Raw genomic sequence first — 23,904 nt, 5'->3', positions numbered from 1 at the left:
ACATTACAGCACATGTATAATATCCTCATGTCAGAAGGAAAGAAGGTACACACCAAGGTTCTGCTGTCACTCATAAAATAACTCTTCATACCACCCTGGTTTCCTGGTCACATTTTACATAACAAACACTAACAATTTGTTGAGAAGGACTATTTAAAGAAACAGGATGTCCCAGTGTGGAAAGAATGTGCCTGTTTGCCATAATCACTGTGATTTAAGAGCTGAACCTTCGTCAAGCTGACAGTACTTTTCAACACTCTGAAATAGCTAGCAACCAACACAACAGTGGATTCTAGATAAACATTTGTCAAACATTTTGGGAAAATTAGTAATATATTCCTAATCAAACTTCTATGTTTTAACCCAAGATAAAAAAGCACCCCATTAAAATCAATATATGGCTATCATATCCTCCCTTTGCTCTAATTGTCATTCAGCAAACAAAAGATTCACTGACAGAAAAGCCTACAAGACTACTATAGCAGCATTGCTAAAGACAATTTTTACCACTATAAAATAACTGAGACGTTTATATCCATCTTTGAGTCTGAATTAGGTTTCCTAGGAAAACTTTTAGATTTCCCTGGACACGTAACAGTGCGCCCATAAATTACTTGGGAGAAGTGTGAGTTCCAGAGGGAAAATATAAAAAAGCTTAATATAGCATTGATGTTGTTTGTCCAATGAAAATTTGTATAACTAAAAAATAATGAACAGTATTTCCAAAGAGTGTGAGGTACACAAACAATTCAACCACAAAAATACTTACTGGATTGTTCCAAAACACTACGAAGTGGTGGCTCCACTCTAGCTAAGAGATCATCACACATCTCCAAAAATTTGCCTCTATAAAAAAAAAAAAATTTTTTTTTTAAGTTTAAATCACATTCTACTTTTATGTGGGATGGCTATAAACAAAAAGACAGATAATGACAAGCACTGGCAAGGATATAGAGTAAATTGGCTTTCTCACACATTCCCGGTGAAAATATAAAATGGTGCAGCCACTTTGGAAAATAGTTTGACAGTTCTTCAAAATGTTAAACAGAGTTACCATATGTCCCAGTAATTCTACTCAATATACAATAAAGAGAAATAAAGCATACAACCATACAAAACCATGAATGTCCACAATAACATCATTCATAAACAGCCAAAAAAGTAGAAAGAGCCCTGAAGTCCACCAAATGTACTCAGCAATAGAAATGAATGAATACAAGACTTCAGTTAAGATGACGGCGTCCGTGGTCAGCAAACTGCGGCTCACAAGCCACATGCGGCTCTTTGGCCCCTTGAGTGTGGCTCTTCCTAAGCCTTAGGAGTACTCTAAGTTAATAACAATGTACCTACCTATATAGGTACATTGTTTAAGTTTAAAAAATTTGGCTCTCAAAAGAAATGTCAATCGTTGTACTATTGATATTTGGCTCTGTTGACTAATGAGTTTGCCGACCACTGGGTAGGTAAATGTGGTACCTGAATCATCCCACAAGCACATCAAAATTACAACTAAACTGCAAACAACCATCATTCAGAACCACCTGAAATCTATCTGAATGGAAGTCCTACAACTGCAGGGGTCCTCAAACTTTTTAAACAGGGGGCCAGTTCACTGTCCCTCAGACCGTTGGAGGGCCGGACTATAGTTTAAAAAAAAAACTATGAACAAATTCCTAGGCACACAGTGGCGGCAAAAACACCCGGCGGGCCGGATAAATGTTTTCGGAGGGCCGCATGTGGCCCGCGGGCCGTAGTTTGAGGACCCCTGAACTAGGGAATTAAAGATGTCCACAGAGACTGATAGAAGGGGCAAAGACAAGGAAAGGCTGATCCTACACCCATGTGTGGCTGCAAAGGTATCCCCTGAGGAGCAGGGGGACCCAGCCTCACTCCAGGCCTCCCTGCCCAGAGTTCCAGTGCCAGAAAGAGGTATCCCCGTAACTTTTGGCTATAAAAACAAACAGAGCCAGGCCAGTGTGTCTCAGTGGTTGAGCATCAACCTCTGAACCAGTTAGATACCAGGTCTGGGCACATGCCCAGGTTGCGGGCTTGATCCCCAGTAGGGGGCATGCAGGAGGCAGATGATCAATGATTTTCTCTCATCATTGATCTTTCTATCTATCCCTCTCCCTTCCTCTCTAAAATTAATAAAAATGTATTTTAAAATAAAAAATAGGCCTAGCCGGTTAGAGCGTCAGCCCATGGAATTCAGGTCACAAGTTCCATTCCGGTCACTTACCTCAGTTACAGGTTCAATCCCCAGCCCTGGTCAGGGTGCATGGGGGAGGCAACCAATTGATGTGTCTCCCTCACACTGATGTTTCTCTTTCTCTCCCCTCCCTTCACTCTCTCTAAAAACCAATGGAAAAAAATATCCTTGGGAGAGGATTAACAAAAATAATAAAAAATTTAAAAAGGAATGAATACAGCCCTGACTGGTTTGGCTCAGTGGATAGAGCGTCGGCCTGTGGACTGAAGGGTTCCAGGTTCGATTCCAGTCAAGGGGCATGTACCTTGGTTGCAGGCACATCCCCAGTGGGGGGTGTGCGGGAGGCAGCTGATCGATGTTTCTGACTCTCTGTCCCTCTCCCTTCCTCTCTGTGGAAAATCAATAAAATATATTTAAAAAAAAAAAAAAAAGGAATGAATACAATAACATGTTAGGATGCAGAGGAACTTTGGAAACATTAGGCTAGGTTAAAAAAAAAAAAAAGCCAAGGGGGGCAGAAGGGAGGGGTGTAAGAGATCAACCGAAGGACTTGTATGCATGCATATAAGCATAACTAATGGACATAAGACACGGGGGGGGGGTAAGGGAGGGCAGGGGATTGTCAAGGGCGGGGGGCGGGGGGGGAAGGACACATATGTAATACCCTTTGTAATACTTATTATAATATTTTTTTAAAAAGAATAAAAAAAATAAAATAAAATAAAAAGTGGAAGATAGGAAAAAAAAAAGCCAATAAAAAAAACACACACACACACATTATATAACTCAACTTATACAAAAAGTTCAGGATAGGTAAATTCAGAGAGACAGAGAGTAGATTTTTAGCTGCCTACGACTAGAGGAAAAGAAGAGATGAGGAAAGACAGCTAATGAGTAGTTTCTTCTTTTCTTTGTTTTAATATAGTTAATACTTTATCTTTAAGATCCGCTTTAGGTTTACTGAGAAATAAGCAGAAAGTAAAAGAATTCCCATATATCCCTCAACACCCCTCCCCCAGTTCCCCTATTGATACCCTGTAGTGTGATACATTTCTAACAACTGGTAAGCAATACTGATACATGATGGTACATATTAGAATTCTACACGTTTTGACAAATTGTATAATGTTAAGTATCCACCATACAGAGTAGCTTTACTGCCCTAAAAATCCTCCCTGCTCCACCCATTCAATTCATCCCTCCCTCCCCAGAACCCTTGCCAACCACTGACTTTACCTTTTTACTGTCTCCAATTTTGCCTTTCCCAGTAAGTCATATAGTTGGAATCACACTGGATTTAGCCTTTTTAAATTGGCTTCTTTTACTTAGAAATGTATGTTTAAGGGTCCTCTCTGTCTTTTCACAGCTTGACAGCTTACTTAGGGATGACATTCTCAAACTGGGTTGTGGTGATGGCTGCACAATTCTGTGATTATACTAAAAACCACTGAAATATATACTTTAAAAGAGTCACTTTTATGAATTACGTCGCAATAAAAAGAAAAATTGTAGAGATATAGAAAATACCCATCAGAATGGCAAAAATTCAAGACCACTAATACCAATATTGGTGAGGATATATAGCAACACAAAGTCCTACATGTTGTCAAGAACTTAAAAAAATGACAGTTGTATTCCTAATAGCAAGCGATTCCTCAAAAAGCTAAACCCAGAATTACCAAAGGACCCAACAATTCCACTCCTAGGTATATACCCTAAAGAACTGAAAACAAAATACTCAAATACTTGTTCATGAATGTTCATAGCAGCATTATTAACAATAGCTACAAGGTAAAAACAACAATGTCCATCAACTGATCACTGGATAAATGGAATATTATTTGCCATGAAAAGCAGTGAAGTACTAATACATACTACAGTGTGGATGAACCTAGAAAATATTATGTAAGTGAAAGAAGCTAGAAACCAAGACCAAAAAAAAAGCTTACACATACAGGGGTGGGCAAAGTAGGTTTACAGTTATAAGTAGAAGAAAGTTTGTTCTTATATTATTTATTAAATAATTTTCCCATTTGTGGAATATAGAGAACAACATAGACTGATGAACAGGGACAGATCCAAAGACAGAGAAACAGCGATCAAACTATCAATCCCCAGAGGGAAAGTAGGGGAGGGAGGGAGGAAGGGGAAGAGATCAACCAAAGGACTTGTATGCATGCATATAAGCCAAACCAATGGACATGGACAACAGGGGGATGAGAGCATGAGTTGGGGGGGGAGGGGGGGGGGTTATTGGGGGGATGAGGACACATTTGTAATACCTTAACCAATGAAGAAATTTAAAAAATAATAATAATAATTTTCCATTTGAACAACTATAAACCTACTTTTGCCCACCCTTGTATTATATGATTCCATTTATATGAAATATCTAGAATAGGTAAATCCAGAGATAAAAGTAAATTGGTGGTTGCCATGGCGCAGATGTAAGAAAAATGGGAAGTAACTACACTTAATAGGTATGAGTTTTCTTTTGGGGAGATGAAAATGTTTTTTCAGTAGGTAGAGGTAGTCATGGCATGACATTGTGTATGTACTAAATGGCACTGAATTGTTCACATTAAAATTGTGTAAGAGCACAGCCAGTGTTGCTCAGTGGCTGAGCTTCATCCTATGAACCAGGAGGATTACCGGTCAGGGCTCAATCCCCAGTGGGAGTTGTGCAGGAGGCAGCCAATCAATGATTCTCTCTCATTATTGACGTTTCTATCTCTTTCTCCCTCTCCCTTCCTCTCTGAAATCAATAAAAATATATTTTAAAAATGAAGTGATACAAGAATTTTACCTCAAATTTTTAAAAAAGTAATTAGGAGAAATGCTATAATGTCAGAAATAAATGATCTGGTTTCATTAGTTTGAAAAAAAGACTGCTAGTGAGTATTGAAAACTAAATGAAGGCTACAAAATAGAACAGAGAATATAACAGCTATGTGCCCTGACATTGCAGATACAGTAAATTGTGTTTTTTCAAAGCAGCACACATGCTAATCAACTGTTTTCAGCTTTTAAAAGTATAATAAATATCTATTTGGCTCTCAAAATCACCTAACACTCCACTAACAATTTCTGAAATATAAACAGGCACGCCCCTACATCCTAGCCCCCACCACCATGTAACACATACAAAACTGCTACTTAATAAAAATGAAAACCATCACTTTCAAGCAGGGTGGAAAAGGTGACTGCAAATTTGGTTACTAGGCACAATAATCTAACTCTAGCAGAAAAGGAGCAATTTAAACTCCACCTCAATTTTTTTAAGGCCACACTTCCCTAAATAAGCCATCAGTCTTGCCTGAACTCTACCAATATAGTTCACATCATAAAGAACATCTCATTCTGCCCTAGCCAGTTTGGTTCAATAGATGGAGCATTGGCCAGAGGACTGCAGGGTCTCGGGTTCAAATTCCAGTCAAGGGCACACACCCTGGTTGCAAGCTGGATCCCAGCCCTGGTCAGGGCTCATGTGGGATGCAACCAATCATGTTTCTGTCTCTCTCTGTCTCTCCCCCTCCCTTCCACTCTCTCTAAAAAATCAATTGGAAAAATATCCTCCGGTGAGGATTAACCAAAAAAAAAAAAAAACAACAACATCATCTCATTCTCACTACCCAAGCAACCCAACCAGACAACAGGAACATTCAGACAGCAGTAACATTTCTGAGGAAAGCCCTGAAGCATCAATTACCCAGAATTCTTGTAGCACTGTACAGAAAGAGCTGTTGTCCTCAAGAGATCCTGAACTACCCCAAAACACCAATTTCTGAATCAATGACTAAATCAAATTCAACATAATTCTACATTAAAGCACTTTGCCCTGATTTTTATGAAAACTGGTAATCATGTATAATTTATGTACATGTAAGAACTACCAACTTCCTGCAATATTCAATTAATCAGAACAAAAACATCAGTTTACATTATTAGAATAATCAAACCCAACCTTCACATAAAAAGCAGAATTCTGAATGGCCTCTAATTTTTACCTACAGCACTGAAGTTATCATATAACAACCATGATGATTTCAACAATTAGCTAATTAAGGCTAATAAAAGTGAAGAAAAACCACAGTTCAGTTTAAGGTCAGAATAGTCGCATGATTACCTATTCATAGTCCCAGACACATCAACGTCGTTCATGAAACACTCAATGCTCAAAGGGAGGTCAGAGGCATTGGCACTCATCAGCTTCTTGAGTTTCTCGCACTCTTGAGACAGGCGCAGTAACGCGCGGATTTTGGACTTTATGTCTAGCTTGTATTTCTTTCCAAATTCTTCACAGAAGTGATTTACTAACACCTCATCAAATTTTCTGCCTCCCAGTGTTGTGTCAAATGCAGTGGCCAGAACCTTAGAAAAAAGATAATTAATTCAAAAATAAAGCAATTTAAAATTTTTTCATGATATATATTTAATGGGTAAATTGTATTTAGGGATGGGGGAGACATTAAGATTGAAACAAGGCAATGTGCATGCGTCACTTAATCACTGTTACAACCATTGTGAAAAGAGACATTGTGATCCCCAATTTACAGATGATGTCACAAACCTAGTCAGATCAGATAATCTGCAGGTCATAAAGCTAAAAGTGGTAGAAATGGAATTCAAAACCCAATCTCATCAATTTCAAAACCCATGCTCTCTCCCACACTAGTCTGCTTCCAAACAGCGATTATATATCCGCCAAATATACTAACATGTCATGTACACAGTTCTGGTCTTATTGCTATCACAAAACTATGAATAACACCAAAGGCCTTGCTCTATACATCTTACTACCAGGAAAGATGCTAAAGCCTTAACTCGCAGCAATTTATTTCTCCAGAGGTCTAAGCTTCCCAGAGATCTAGAATACCAGTCCTAGCCTAGTTTCTTTGAGCCATCAAGTTCTAGTCCTTCTACCCTTTTACCAGAAGGCTCAAAACCTTAACAATCCCAGCCGGCGTGGCTCAATGGTTGAGCATCGACCTATGAACCAGGAGGTCATGATTCAGTTCCCGGTCAGGGCACATGCCCAGGTTTCGGACTTGATCCCCAGTAGGGGGTGTGCAGAAGGCAGCTGATCAATGATTCTCTCTCATCATTGATGTTTCTATCTTTCCCTCCCACTCCTTTCCTCTCTGAAATCAATAAAAACATACATATAAAAAAAAAAACCTTAAGAACAAGAGAATACCTTTATCATAATCTCCTCAATCCTGTGTAAAACCATCAAGAGACTACATGTTAAAGAATCCTCCTAACAAGCCTGTAGATAAGCATTATTTCCCCACATTAAAGTATGGCTCAGAAATCTTAAGAGCTTTTTCCTCATACCTGTCAACTCTTTTTTTAGTATTTATTTGGGGGGAGGACATCAATTTGTTGTTCCAATTATTCATGCATTCATTTGTTGATTTTTGTATGTGCCCTGAGAGGTTGAACCTGCAACCTTGGTGTATCGGGATGATACTTTAAACAACTGAGCTACCAGGCCAGGACCCATGCCAACTCTTAATAAATTATTTTGAGCTGACAACTTCCACCCACCCCTATATACTTAGTTTCTAGTTCAGATGACTCATAGCAAGTTTCCATTAGTGAAACAAAATCCTTTGAACATTTAAATTGTCTCACAAGTTCCTAATTACCATACATTTGTAATACAGTCTTCCAGAAAAAAATATACTTACTTTAAGTTTTCCTCTATTAAATGCACATACAGAAACTTGATAAGAAGAATGCCCCATGTCTATGAAAACTACATTTCTTGGTTTCTCTTCTAAGGCAGGAAGATCTTGCTTATAGATTCCATATGCAAGAGCAACTACATAGGAAAAAAATTAAATTCGACATAATATTATCATCTAAGAGTAAACTTAAAATTTAAGTAGGAAACAAAACAGACTTTGTATATAATGAATGGAGCTGCATCATATGCTCAGTTCTAGAAAGAATTAAATTCTTAAAAGCTTTGCATAATTTATTCATGAAAAATATTAACTTCAAAGAGTTAAATGCTGACTAAGGGTTCCTTAATGTTTCCAAATCCAGTTTCCAATTCCAATGACTTGGCAATTGCTCCCAAACCACTTCCCCCACTTTCCCAAACATATTTTCCAGGATTTCTTCTACCATTGTGCCATCTCAGCATTCCCACATATCCTGCCCCTGAGATGTTGCTTTACATCCATTCCTCAGACTCCACCAGCCCACAAGGCATAGAAAAGGTCAAATCTTTAAATCAAAGCACTGCTCCAAGCACACAAAAATGTATTTCCTTATAAACAACCATGTGATTCAATATGAAGATACAAAAAAAGTACTGGTCAGATGAATTCTTCATATGTGACAGAGTAACCAAAAAAATAAAGAAGAAACCCTAGGATCTTCACAACATTCAAGATTGATTAAGTAAAAAATTTTAGTTAATAGTCTCTCTTACCTGCAGTAGTTTCATTCATTAATCGCAGGCAATTGAGACCAGCAATCTGTGTTGCATCCATTACTGACCTTCTTTCTGCATCAGTATAGAAACAAGGAACCTACAAAAATTTTAGAAGTTTACTGTATTATGGAGATTCACTTAGGATGCACCTGTCAAAAAAAAAACAGTAAAATCCAGAACCACCCTCAGTCAACTACAGGCATTTATTCTGCTTATGATCAGAGGATTTCAAACCAGTAGGGAAAATTTAGAAAATTCAACAAGTAGTAGTGAGACAATGGATAGCCAGCCATATTGAAAATAATAAATTGGCATCCCTACTGTACAACTTATACCAAAATATAGGTCAAATCAAAGAATTAAATGTAAAAAAAAAAAAAATCAAGAGTACTAGAATGAAAGGAATTTTACAATCAGATTAAGAAAGGATTTTCTAAATATAACACAACACCCAGAAGAAAAGAAAAATTTGTGACTCATAAAAAATTCGAATGACCAAATGTGGAAAATATTTGTAACTCACATCATAAAAGCGCAAAGATCTAATCTAATAATATGTAACGAACTACAAGTCAAACTCAGAATAAAATGAGCAGAGAACAGGAACATTTCAAACAACGGAAAATACAAAATGGCTCTTCAATTTTAAAATGTTCGTCTTCACCTAAATAGTAAGATTACATACACTTTGGTACCATTATTCTACCTATTAGAATTAGCTAAAACACCAATAAGCTGTGCTGGTGAGACTGCAGTGAAATAAGCCCTTTCATACATTACAGGTGGAAGTGTGAATTACTGCAAATTCTTTGAAGGGTAACTGAACAGCTGTAAAAATTACAAATACAGTGGGCCTTAACTTACGAGTGTCCCGACTAACGAGTTTTTTGAGATACCAGCTGTCTCTCGGCTGATATTTTGCATTGAGTTGATAGAGTAATTTGAGTTAACGAGCTCCTTAACGAGCTCCTAAACTCATAAGTCAAGGCCCCACTGTACAGCCCAGACAGTGTGTCTCAGTGGTTGAACATCAACCTGTGAACCAAGAGGTCACTGGTTCGATTCCAGGTCAGGGCACATGCCCGGGTTTCTGGCTTGATCCCAGTAGGGGGCGTGCAGGAAGCAGCTGATCAATGATTCCTTCTCATCACTGATGTTTCTCTCTCTCTCGCTGAAATTAATTTTTTAAAAAAATTTTTTAATTACAAATACAGCCCGGCCAGGGTGGATCAGTGGTTGAGCATCAACCCATGAATCAGGAAGTCAAAGTTAGACTCCTAGTAAGGGGCATGCAGGAGGCAGCCAATCAATGATTCTCTCTCATCATTGATGTTCTATCTCTCTCTCCCTCGCCCTTCCTCTCCCTGAAATCAATAAAAATAAAAAATAAGAAATTACAAATACAGTAGTCCATTTGGGGGTATGCAAGACCCCCGGTGGATGCCTGAAACTGAGAATAGTATCAAACCCTATATATACGATGTTTTTTTCCTATATATACACACCTGTGGTAAAGTTTATAAATTAGGCATAGTAAGAGATTAAACCACCTAATCATAAAATGTAACAATTATACAATATACTGTAATAAAAGTTAAGTGAATATGGTCTCTCCTTCAAAATACCTTGTAGTACTGTCCATAAAATGTAGATACAATGAACAAAAGGATGATTCGTAATGCCAGCAGGACAGAGCAGACAAAGCAGGACCCAGAATGGCATGCAACTTTAATTTATGAATGGTTTGTTTCTGGAATTTTCCATTTAATATATTTGGACTGAGGTTCACTGCATGTAACTGAAACCACGGAAAGTGAAACCATGAATAAGGGGGAACTATTATACACATATCTTTTGTCCCAGCAATTGCACTTCTAAGAAGTTAGTCTATAAATTCTACAAACCTACCATATAAGAGCAAAATGATATTTAAATGTACTCATTGCAGCATTCTTCACAGAAAAAAAAAACTGCCCTAGCTGGTTTGGCCCAGTGGATAGAGCTTCCACCTGCGGACTAAACGGTCCCAGGTTCAATTCCAGTCAAGGACATATGCCCAGGTTGCGAGCTAGATCCCCAGTAGGGGGTGGGCAGGAGGCAGCTGATCAATGATTAAAAAATAAAACAAAACTGGATGTGCAACAGAGACTAGCTAAATAAGTACCTCATAAACTGGAGTCTCGCAGACATTAAAAGGAATGATGCACTTCTTTACTGCTATGGAACGAATACAAGATAAATTGTCCAAAATTTGTTAAAAGAAAAATGAAAGTTAAAAAGGATCTATCTAGATTTGCTTCAGTACATAAAAGCCTCTAGGAAGATCTGTATGTGACAAAGTGGTAAAATTGGTAACTTTGGGAAGGAAATACTACTTACTAGATAACAAGGGTGCGGAAGCTTCCATACACCCTCCTATCTACACATTTGATTTTTGAACACTGGGCTATTATTACCTTTCTAAAAAAATAAAGTTTATGTTTTAACAATAATCAATTTATATATTAAGCACAACACACCGAGGTTCTATTTACATAGCAATCAGATATATCATTAGTACAAAGAGCTAGAGTAGTGACTGTGCAGAAGAGAGTTCACATAGAGACTCTCTCCCTGAAATCAATAAAAATAAAAAATAAGAAATTACAAATACAGTAGTCCATTTGGGGGTATGGCAGATTCCATACCCCCACATTACTTTTATTACAGTATATTGTGTAATTGTTACATTTTATGATTAGGTGGTTGAATCTCTTACTATGCCCAATTCTGCTTTACTAGATAGCCAAGAATTATGGAATCTGCCAGACAACAGGCTGTAGTGAAAAAACTACCTAACAGTCCCTGCTTTGTCAACCAATGCACCATCAAAGGAGGCCACAGAAATAACATCTATCCTATCTATCTAATAATACACAAACATGGTAATTGACCATACCTTCGCTACGCCCCCATTGGCTAATCAGCGCAATATGCAAATTAACCGCCAACAAAGATGGCGGCTAATTTGCATACTGCAGGCAGGGCAGGACAGTGTGATCCGCCCGCCCCACCGCCAGCCGCCGCCCGCCAGGACTGCACAGTCCGTGTGCGCGGCCCCGGCGGCTGGCGGGGCACGGCGGATCGCGTTCTGCCAGCCCTGTCCCACCGCCCACCGGGCCTGCCGTGTGCGTGGCGGCAGCGGCCAGAGGGAAGCAGCCCCGGTCCCAGATGCTGGCGGCAGCTGGAGCAAAACAGCCTGGGTCCCACATGCCTGTCAGCAGCCGGAGCGAAGCAGCCCAGGTCCTGGGTGCCGGAGGGAAACTGTTGCCGGCAGTCAGGGGAAGGAAGGCCTATTCTTGCACGAATCTTCGTGCATCGGGCCTCTAGTATCAAATAACAGCCATGGAAAGAGGAGATTCAGTGACAAAGCCAATACAATTGCCAAAATTTCAATGGTTGCTAAGGACTCCATCATATTACAAGCACGCTGCTACAAACAGCCAGGCTTCCATCTAGATAGGATTATGGAAAAGACAAGATAAAGTCTATTGCTGTTTGCCTTTAGAGCTAGATACAGTGACAGCAAAGATACAGAGATACAAAGGGAGAAAAATAAAGCATTTCTCATTGAGAGTATTCAACTTAATTTAACAAATAAGTAGCCACTAGACCAGGGGTGGGCAAACTTTTTGACTGGAGGGCCACAATGGGTTCTTAAACTGGACCGGAGGGCCGGAACAAAAGCATGGATGGAGTGTTTGTGTGAACTAATATAAATTCAAAGTAAACATCATTACATAAAAGGGTACGGTCTTTTTTTTTTTTAGTTTTATTCATTTCAAACGGGCCGGATCCGGCCCGTGGGCCGTAGTTTGCCCACAGCTGCACTAGACACTATGCTCAGTGCTACAAGAAATCTAGGATGAAGTGGGTTTAAGATAATCCTTTAAATAGGCAGAACAACAGAGGAGGCTGGAGCAATAACTAGGGACTAGAAAAGAGAATTCAAGAAAATGAGGTCTAGTTTGATAAATTTCTTAAAATAATCAATCATACAACCTAAGGCAAAAACCAATATTATTTGCAGTTAAAATGAAAATGCTTCTTCATGCAAGTCTTAATAATCAGTAGGGCTCCAACTCACTGAAACAACACAGTCCACAACAGGCTTTTTAAGAACACTTTCTGCTGTCTCCTTCAGTTTGGACAAAAGCATGGCAGTCACTTGCTCCGTGGTAAAATTTCGTTCTTCCTCCATATATTTCACCTGCAATAAAATGACAAAAGGATCTAGACTTAGATTTTTTCATGTCCTAAGAGCCTAAAATGAGCAATATCTCACCATCATCAATGAAACATTATCTCAAGATAGAATTGAAGAAAGCTAGTTTTAGAAGCAAAAATAATTTAAAGGTCACTTTTATCTTTATAACATGTACATAATACTTAAAGATGAGGACCACTACATAAACAATGTTGTGGCAAGTTTATCAATAAAATCTGAGACAATTTACCTGTGCAGAAGCAAGTTGGTACTGTAGCTCACCATGAGCTACATTGCCCCTCTGTAAAGGGGCTGGTGGTGAACTATTTTACCATCTGACATACTGTGTGTTATCACCTCCCCAATATTCAATCTAACCTGAGGACATGGTTTTAGTTAAATTCATTCACTGCTATAGCTATAGTACAGACAGACCTGACAAAATAAATACTTGGTGAATTAAAGAATATAAAAAACAAAGCTTCGAGATAGCCTACCCTGGATGAAGTCTGCAACTTTGACAAGAGTTGCAAACTTTGTATGTTGAAAGGCTGGGTAGGATAAGTAAGCCCCACCCCACATATACTCATAACTCCCCCACTACAATGCAGACCAGAAAATGTCACTCTCTTCTTTTAAATCTGCTGCTCTAACTCAGCTTGAAAGCTACCTGCTCCTCACTCCCCAGCCCAACCATAATGTACTCTGGTTTAGAGTCTAACAGTTTCTCATTTTATTGCATGATAAAGATGGGAAAATAACCCTCCCTGTGAACCTCTTTCTAAGTTGCCTCTTCTTCCCTGCTATTTATATAAACTTAGTCAACTCCTACCCTCGTACTTGGATCTACTTAACCTCCAGGTCTTCTCCTTAGTCTCTTTCTCCTTTGGCTCTTGCAATGCTTATGACTAAATCTGCCAGTATTCATCCTATTTCTTTCTTAATGGTAAGTATCCCATCCCCCCATTTCTTCACCTCGCCCTTTTTCCCTCCTCTGTACTCCAGCTTTACTCCCTTACTAGGTCATCCAAACTGTTGAGATTATTGCCATAGATATCCTAAGTAAACCCAGAGATCATACTTCAGTTATCAGAATTCATCACTTCTAAATTCAACTGAATTCTCAGCTACAATGGCACCATCAACTACCTTTTTCTCTCAATTCTCATCATCTCTTGGAATGTATGCCTGTTCCCATGATTCTGATTTCTCCAATTGGAAGGTTTCAAACACCAAATCTCCTCTCTCTAAACTCACTTGCCTGGAAAGTTCAACCACCCTCTCCTGTGTTCTTCTTACCACCTCTGAGTACTAGAGAGACAGTGGAGTGCACCCTACCCATCCCCAGCCTCTCACCTCTTTTGAACGATCAGTTCACTGCATGCTTCACAAAGAGGATCTTCTAGATATCCCAGAGATATCAAAAACTAAACTCCCTTTCCCTCAAAAGAACAACATCTTTTTCAATCTTATTCATATTGTCAAAAGTATGACCATATATCTGGCTAATGACTTAATAGTGTTGATTTCTTTGCTCTTCCACAAGTCACACCCTAAAATCACATCAGTAAACAAGACAGGTTTGGCTCAATGGATAGAGCGTCAGCCTGCAGACTGAAGGGTCCCAGGTTGGATTCCGGTCAAGAGCACATGCCCAGGTTGTGGGCTTGATCCCCAGTAGGGGGGGCATGCAGGAGGCAGTCAATCAATGATTCTCTCTCATCATTGATGCTTCTATCTCTCTCTCCCTCTCCTTTCCTCTCTGAAATAAAAAATTAAAAAAAAAAAAAAGACAAGCAGCAATGGCCGCATTAATTTTATCACTACCTGCCCTAGGTTTGGCTCAGTGGATAGATCATCAGCCTGCGAACTGAAGGGTCCCAAGTTCGATTCCGGTCAAGGACATGTACCTTGGTTGCAGGCACATCCCCAGTAGGGGGTGTGCAGGAGGCAACTGATCGATGTTTCTCTCTCATCAATGTTTCTAACTCTCTATCCCTCTCCCTTCCTCTCTGTAAAAAAAATCAATAAAATAACTTTTTTTTTTAATTTTATCACTACCTATCTGTCAAAGCCATATAACAGTGCCACCGATGGTTCTCAATCAAAATCCAAATCACTGAAAAAAATGCCAAATGGTCTTTACTAGCAAGTTTTTCCTAAGCATTTTCATTATACTATGAAATCAGAATGGTATTGATATACACTGACCTAATAAAATAAAATGCTATATTTTAATCATCAGGAATTATCTTGAGAACCTTACCTTTATACCTGTTAATCCAGTAGGCAATTGCACAATATCATATGCAAGGTTAGATTTTTCTGCCTCCACAAACGGATCAGAGAATGCTCGGCCATGGAATCTTTTAAATCCCTGGACTGTGTTTTTTGCATTGGAAATGATCTAAGAGAAAGGAAAGCTGAGTCAAAAAGTAGAAAGACTGATAGCAATTAAATTAGGAAAAATGAAAATCAATAGCATCAGATTAAATTAGCATCATTGTAACTCCACAAAGTTTCCTTTTGGGTTTCAGTTTTCTTCAGTACTAAACTTTTCTGAATGATGCCTACTAGCATGTGAAGTGAGGCTTGAAGGGTGAGGGACTTAAACAAGTAACACAGAGACCACAGACAGCCCCGCTTGTCCTGCTTCTCCATATAAATATGTCATTATACTTACAAAAGTATTTTCCACCCTAAAATTCCAAAACATTTACACATAATGATTTTTATTAGCTTTTAAAAATTACTCATAGTTTGTGATTCAAGCTTTCCAGGAGTCAGTTTGGAAGTATGTGTCAATTCAGAAACTCTAGTGAAAGAAACTTACCATACTGACAGAGTATCTACATATATATAAAAGGCTAATATGCAAAGTGTCCCCTTGGGAGTTCGACCAGGAGTTCGATCACTTGCTATGACATGTGCTGACCACCAGGGGCAGCACAGAACAAAGGAAGGCCCCACCTGGCAGCTGGAAGGCCCTGATCAGCCCTGATTGCTGGCCAGGCCTAGGAATTTCGTGCACTGGGCCTCTAGTTATTTATAATACCAGAAGACTAGAAATAGCCTAAATGTGTATAGGTAAATAAATTATGGTATAGCTATTTAGTGGGCAAGATTATTTTAGGACGTTGTAAGACAAGTATCTGTATAGTATGACTTCACTTTTATAGGGGAGAAGCTATTTATATGCTTAGAAAGAGTACAGAAGGTTATACATTCAGATACTAAGTGATTTTTGGATAGTGGTAGTACAGTAACTTCCAAATTCCCTATAATATTCTATTTATATATTTTTTATTTCTCTACAATAAACTACTATAATTTACGGGAGGAAAAAACGCTGGCAAAGACATTCAAAAAATTCAAGAATGAACTTGTGCTTAAACTCCTCTTCTCAATGCCAGAGCTAAGTGTACCAAGCCCCAAGGATAAGCTACAGAGCCCCTCTGCATCAGGTACATCCAAGGGCCCACACAGAAGACTTTTTGTAAAACAATGCCTCCCAAATCAGGCCCTGCTTCAGCAAGCTGCCAAGTAGAAACTCAATACCACAATTAACTATGTCAACCAAGAACTAGGAGGCCAATTTAATATAATAACTATTCTCAATAATGAAAGAAAATTTTAAAAACAAGAAGAATTCACTGAAATTTTAGAAGAAAAGACATTCAGTACAGCTGTGTACTTGCTATCTACTGCCTCCTAAAACATCTTGAGCTTTTTAAAAATAAGATTATAAAACACCCGGTTTAATTAATAATCAACTGGCCAACCACCATTTTCTTAGGCTTATGAATTTTAGGCCCTTCTGGGTCCAGAAAGAGAGACAAGTATTCATTCTATATTTTGCTCCAAATTGAACCATAAAAAGATAAATATGTAACTCCTTAATGTCACAGCAACCTCAGACACTCAGGATAACAGAACTCTTGGAATTCTGCTGCTCTGAAACCAGCAAATATGTCAGATTCCTAGTTTACAAAATAAACTAATGGTAAGTTAATGTGTTTCTACAAGTATGCTTTCCTTCCTTGAGAACCTTGATTAACAAGATCTATTCTAGAAACAACAATGACCCTCAATATTAGTAAGAAAGGCCCAAGGAGACGACTTTAAAGAGCATTTTAAACATCAAGGAACAAGCAAGCCTTGTTTAAAACAAGTTCTGGGCAAAATACATCCTAGCAGTTTGCATTAAACAGATTATACTGTTCATGCTGTTCACTCAAGTACATGTGAATAGGGATAAGTCTGTCTCACATGCATGCACTGCCTACCAGTGCTAGACACATAATGAGCACTCGAATAGTTGCTAAACGGAGGGAGGGATAAACCAGAAAAATAACTCATTTTAGGAAAAAACAAAACTCTACCTACCTGGCTTTTAGCTGCTGCTCCAATTGACCGATTCTTAGGACCAAAAGAAATGCAAGCCCTAGAAGATAAAACAAACATTTTAGTATATTACATCCAAAATTAATGCAACATTACAGTATATCCACAACCATACCAGGCAAGATTTCTGTCTTCACTAAAAAACCGTTTATTTTATCAGCACACAGTAAGTCTATGACTTTAACCTTTATAGTGTTCAGTAAAACTGTCCACAGAATAGGCTGCCTCTTAAAATAATTGGAGTACTCTCATTTACATGTTGCAGTTTTATGTGATGACAATCTGTCTAAAATACTAGAGAGATGGACTAGCCAGTCTCCACTATCCTCTAATTCTTCAAGTCTGATGTTCAAATCCCAACATAAAATAATGTACCCTCATATCAATTCATCAATTAAATGTTCTTTGTTTTTTAAAACAACTTGTAACTACAAAAAGAGAACAGCCTATAAACTCTGAAAACTCTTGTCCTTTAGTAATAAAAAGTAATTTTTCTAGAACTGGCTTCTGAGGACTCAACTTCTGACAAAGAACTTCATTCCCGCCGAAACCAATTTGGCTCAGTGGATAGAGCGTCGGCCTGCGGACTGAAAGGTCCCAGGTTCAATTCTGATCAAGGGCATGTACCTGGGTTGCGGGCACATCCCCAGTAGGAGATGTGCAGGAGGCAGCTGATCGATGTTTCTCTCTCATCGATGTTTCTAACTCTCTATCTCTCTCCCTTCCTCTCTGTAAAAAATCAATAAAATATATTTAAAAAAAAAAAAAAAAGAACTTCATTCCCACTTCTGAACACATTCTTCCAAATCACCAATTCATATACTGCCTATTGGTTTGACCTATTTGCTGCTTAATTTAGAAAGCGAAACTGAAGCCTGCTTAAAGATAAACTACTTTAAAATACTATGCTTAAGCTTAAAGTCAGCTATATTGGAGTTGAAGCTTTTGCTATCATGACCCCTATGCATCACTCTTCCTTTTTTATTCTAATTAATCCCTATGTTACCCTATATTCCCTTAATTTTCATATATCTGTCACCTCCCTTTACAGTAGCTGCTTTCTCTTAAGCTATAAGATCAAATTTACTGACACCACCTAAAAAAAATCCCAAAAGACAAAGCTCTTCCCAGAGTCCATTTCCCCTTAAGGTAGTAAAGCCCACTTTCTTCTGCTTTAATTATCATGAATGCATAAATTGCTCATATGTAGTATCTCACTTAATCCCCATCAACACCCTATCTTATTCCCATTTTATAGGAAACTGAGATCAAAAAGGCATTAAGTAAATTTATCCAGGGCCATGTAATCAGAAAGCAATGGAGTCAGATCATTTCTCCATACTTTACATTCTAGCTTTGACCTTCTCTATCCTCCCTGGAAACCTACTTCTTTCAATTTAGCAGAGTAAGAAATAGGGCTCTGGAGTCATACTGCATTGGTCCAAATCTGAATATTTAAATGACCTTAATAATTAAATTAAGTAGAATTGTACTTAAATTTACTAGCCCTATGCATAGGGGTAGAATGCTGGGCCTCTCTGGACCTCTGTGGCCCTTTTCAACCAATGAGGTAAGTAAGAACCCTGTGAGCTAATCTCCCAGAGCAGTTATCGTTAAGCTTGGTATCATCAGATTTCCTCTGAATCCTACACTCTGTGGGGCTAGAACATGCTGGGCATAGCCCCTCAAGAAGCTCAGCCTTCCTGCAAATATACCAATCACTAAAACTTTTTTTAAATATATTTTTACTAGAGGCCCGGTGTACAAAAATTTGTGCACTCGGAGGGAGGGGGTCCCTCAGCCCGGCCTGTGCCCTCTCGCAGTCTGGGACCCCTCGGGGGATGACCACCTGCTGGCTTAGGCCTGCTCTCCAGGGAAATTGGGCCTAAGATGGCAATCAGACATCCCTCTGGCAGCCCGGCAGCCCTCGGAGAATGTACACTTGCCAGCAGGGAGCAGACCTAAGCTGCAGTCAGACATCCTTTAGGGCTGCTGAGGAGGCAGGAGAGGCTCCCACCACCACCGCTGTACTGGCAGCCATCAGCCTGGCTTGTGGCTGAGCAGAGCTCCCCCATGTGGGAGCACACTGACCACCAGAGGGCAGCTCCTGCATTGAGCGTCTGCCCCCTGGTGGTGTGTGTCATAGTGACAGTCATTCCCAGTCTTTCTGCTGTTAGGGTCAGTTTGCATATTACCCTTTTACTACATAGGATAGAGGCCTGGTGCATGGGTGGGGGCCGGCTGGTTTGCCTTGAAGGGTGTCTCGGATCAGGGTGGGGGTCCCGCTTGGGTGCCTGGCCAGCCTGGATGAGGGGCTGATGGCTGTTTGCAGGCTGGCCACACCCTCTTTAGGGTGAGGGTCCCCACTGGGGTGCCTGGCCAGTCTGGGTGAGGGGCTGAGGGCCGTTTTCAGGCTGGCCAGTGACTGAAGCTCCCAGCCTCTCCTTTTTTTCTTTTTTTTTTTTTATTCTGGGATTTATTTACCTTCTCTAATTGAAACATTGTTGCCCTCACTGGCGCTCCCAGCTGAGCAGGTATCTGGGGTTTGTTTAGCTTCTATAATTGAAACATTGTTGCTTTCGGGCTCAGAGCAGGGCGACCGCAGGCGGGGAACCTTGGCTTCCTCCATCACTGGAGCAAGTAAGCCTCATGTTCGCTTCAGCTGCGTGGCTGCCAGCCGCCATCTCTGTTGGCAGTTAATTTGCATATCACCCTGATTAGCCAATGGGAAGCGTAGCGGAGGTATGGTTAATTACCCTTTTTGTCTTTTATTAGATAGGATTGGCTGACACCATTTTGGGGCTCAGCCCATCTGGTTTTCCAGATGACCTAATAAATTCATAATTCTTTACCAAAAAAAAAAAAATTATATATAATTATTGGTTTCAGAGAGGAAGGGAAAGGGGGAGAGATAGGGGGTCGAGGCAGAAACCCAGGCATGTGCCCTGACAGGGATTTGAACCACAATCTCCTGGTTCATAGGTCAATGCTCAACCACTGAGCCACCGTGGCAGGGCTACCAATCACTATAATTTTTAAAGTTTTCTGAGCACCACTTAAATACTTCTGCTATCACAGCCTATAAGTGCCCTTCAGGAAATTAACCAAATCTTACCACTCCATTCACTCTCTCCTCTCCTAAGCCTATCAATTGGTAAAACTACATCTTTCTAAAAACTACCAGATCTAATTTCCTAAAGTGTATACCACCAATACCTCAATCTCAACATAACTAAAAGGCAATGTTAATTATTTTTCATTGTTTTCTGCAGCCCTCTTTTCAAACCTCCATCTCAAAACAATTACTAGCTCCAAGAATAAAAAACATTTATGTTCCCAACTTTCCTGTATATCTTGTTGAAAGGTTAATTTCCTATTCTATCTAGATAACTCTAGAAGCAAGAGCTTCTAATTACCTTCCCAAGAAAACCAATAACCAAGAAATAAAGCCCGGATTCTTTAGGTCTCTCACCATCCTAACCCTATCCCATCTTCCAACTGCACCTCCATGCACATAGTAACACCCAACCCAAGTTAATCAGTCTTCCAATTTTCCTGCTTTGCTCATGCCACTTTTGTCACCTGAAATGCTCTGGTCCCTTCTAAATCAGTCATTCTCCAGAAATATCACCCACTCCATCTGTGAAGCCTTCCAACTCCCCTCAGGTAAAAATTAATCATTCCTACTTATTAAAACTTGTTGGACTTTGGGCAATGCAGATATAGACTATTTCCAACATCACAGAATATTCTATGGCACAAAGCTGCTCTAAGTAATTTCCCTTGAAGTCAGTTAACATTTTCACTTACTTTTAAAATCTACATCTGCCTTTTTAACAGTAAGAAGTGTTTCATACATCTTGAAAAGCTAAATGAAAGTTTGTATCAGTTCAAATTATTCATCTTTTTTTTTTTTTTTGGTCTATGTATACACACACTACAAATAGTTCCCAACTTCTTACAAAGCAATCAAATGTTACTAATAGAACATCAATCTTCACTACATAATACAGCAGTAACACCTCAAACAAGGTATATAACTCCTGTAAAGTATAGGAAACGTCCACACTTTTCTTACCATATCACAGAAAATCAATATAGTATCACTACTTAATTCTTACATTCTAAAAATGCTCCTAACAGTAAGCTATCCATTGCACCAAAGAAATCCTTAGGGGGGAAAAAAGAAGAAATCAACTTGACTGAACACATATGCAGTAAAAAGAGCTAAGGGTCTAGAATTAAACAGTCTCAGTCTACCCAAATCCCTTCTCTGCCTTTCTAGCTGTGTGACCTCTCTGTTGCTTAACCTCTCTGACATTCAATTCCTCATTTCTAAAATGGGGAAATTATAGCACCTCCCTCATTTGGTTGCTATAGATTAAATTTTGTTGATCCACTTATAAAGGGCTTATATTAGAGTCTGGCATATAATAAACTAGGAGCCCAGCGAGCAATTCAAAATCGAACGGCGCCGCCCACCCTCGAGTCACCAGTCCAGCCCTGCCTCCCTCTCAGGCCCTTGAAACAGCCATGGCAGCGGCTGATTAGGCCCTCCCCCAGCCCAGGTGCGAGGAGGCCCCTGCCACCCCACCTGCCCCACACTGCGTGTACAACCTCCTCCTCCTGTCCGGTCCACCCGTTACGTTGTCCCGGTTAATTAGCATATTTAGCTATTTTATAGATATAGATAGATATAGATAGATAGACATTAAAATATTAGCTATTATTATAGCTCCAGTGAAGCCCTGATCTGAGTTTCATACAAAAATATACCTACCAGTATTCTATGAAAATTCTGCTTCACCTTCTCAAACTGTCCACTAAAATCCAATCAGTCATCTTTAAAATCATTTATCCATGAGAAATAAAAAATACTTCAATTAAAAAAGAACAATTTAATGACCAATAGTTCCAACAGCACAAATTGAACGGTTTTTCAAACTAAAAGCTTAAAGAAACCCAGTATGTAAATGTGAAGAAAGCCCAAAAAGATTAAGTTGAATATTAATTACTGCCAGCATTAGAACCTAGTTCAGTTCTTTCCAGTGCAAGCTCACAGTAGAAAATTAAAAAAACAAAGTAATACAAAGAAAGTAAGTTACCTGTAATTCCACACAAAAATCTCCCTCCGATCCTAGAGGGCTACCATTAGCATTTAGGTGAATACTTCTAATACAGGCATAACTCGTTTACATAGCACTTAGTTTTATTGCTCTTCTCAGGTGTGTTTTATACAAATTGAAGGCAAGACTCTCCACCAGCACTATGGCTGGCTTCATCGCACTATTTGCTCTACTGCCATGGTCTGGAATCAAACCCCTAATATATTGAGGTATGCCTGTAAATATAAGTCCTAAAAGAGACTAGATTAAAAAACTCAATTTGTTTCTCTTCAACAGATCTTCTGAAGTCTTCAGTGGTTGAATTATTCCGTCATGGAACAAACTCCCTTGTTCCACAGCTTTCATTATTGAGCCTTCATATACCAGGCAGTGTGCTAAGCATTCTACACTTGGTTCTACCAAATACTCTGAGAGAAAAAAAGAAAAAAAACCTATTACTGTCCCCATTTTATAATGAAGAACCGATTCAAGGATTCCAAAATCATTAGGACTACTGGACTCCAAATCTCATACATGCAAACTTGAGTACTTTGAATCAAACCATTAAATTTATTCCTATTTCTACACTTTCCCTGGGACTGTCCCAATCCTTTCCTATATGTATTCTAATCCCATTTGCTCAAATCCCATGCCTGCCTTTCCTCATCACTCCATCCCCCACTGACGTAATGTATCCTCTAAATTCAGTATTTTAAATCTGTACATAAATCAACTTCCACTGTGCTTTTATGTCATTCATATTTCCAACTAGAACGATTATAGCTGTAAACAACAGAACTGCTATTTTACACTTCCTTTATACTACACACAAAGCCAAGTTAATGCTGCTAAAAATGTAAAGTACTCAGACACTTGCTGTTTGACACTACTTTTCCTCCATTCCAAATTACAGGTTGACATTGTTGGAAATTAATTCAAATCAAGTTCAACCCTCTGCTCTTATCTTTATTTCTATGACTCTAGTCCTAAAAATAATAATCTTAAGACAGAGAATGGCACTGATCTCCCTTTCCTGGGTAAGAAATACTACTGACCAAATATTTATGCACATTCTGATTAGGATATTAACAACAGCTGTTATCCTTAAAAGGTAGTTTCATGTTTGTGTGAGTACTCTCAGAGTGTTAGGACGGCTGTTGCTCTACTTTCTTAAAACTAAGAAAATGAGCTTTTCAGAGAACCAATAGTATTTAGATTATCAAATAAGAGATGGTGGCAAAATGATTTGGAAATGGTTATTATATTAATCAGAGTATCCTCTGGTTACTTAGTCCCAAACTATCAAGTTCCCAAAAAAGTTGATATCAAACAGAACAAGTAACTCATTTTCTGAGTGACATAGTTCCTAAAGCACAGCAAATTCCTGAGTCAGTAACATTTGCACATTAAAAGCCACGTATTTGGGGGGTTTTGGGGTGGGGGGAGTGAGCAAAAAAGAAAGAGAACTCATGGACATGGACAACAGTGTGGT

At 39.1% G+C, this 23,904-nt stretch overlaps 1 protein-coding gene across 2 annotated transcripts in view; it reads right to left on the bottom strand.

Moving 5' to 3' along the window:
- The window catches only part of HSPA4 (heat shock protein family A (Hsp70) member 4), a 41,015-nt gene that overhangs the window by 12,861 nt on the left and 4,250 nt on the right, over window positions 1-23,904 (bottom strand). For both annotated transcript variants that reach the window (XM_023763749.1, XM_006100170.3), the window contains exons 2-8: window positions 17,290-17,347; window positions 15,170-15,310; window positions 12,784-12,906; window positions 8,655-8,754; window positions 7,903-8,036; window positions 6,336-6,580; window positions 770-846 (exon numbers count right to left, since the gene is read on the bottom strand). In XM_023763749.1, coding sequence (XP_023619517.1) covers window positions 770-846; window positions 6,336-6,580; window positions 7,903-8,036; window positions 8,655-8,754; window positions 12,784-12,906; window positions 15,170-15,310; window positions 17,290-17,347 — 878 coding nt within the window. The remainder of the gene's footprint in view (window positions 1-769; window positions 847-6,335; window positions 6,581-7,902; window positions 8,037-8,654; window positions 8,755-12,783; window positions 12,907-15,169; window positions 15,311-17,289; window positions 17,348-23,904) is intronic.

This window comes from Myotis lucifugus, unplaced genomic scaffold (genome assembly GCF_000147115.1).
Source record: "Myotis lucifugus unplaced genomic scaffold, Myoluc2.0 scaffold_300, whole genome shotgun sequence".
Taxonomy (NCBI): domain Eukaryota; kingdom Metazoa; phylum Chordata; class Mammalia; order Chiroptera; family Vespertilionidae; genus Myotis; species Myotis lucifugus.
The sequence above is the reverse complement of the archived record's forward strand: the minus strand, read 5'-3'. Positions and strand labels throughout refer to the sequence as shown.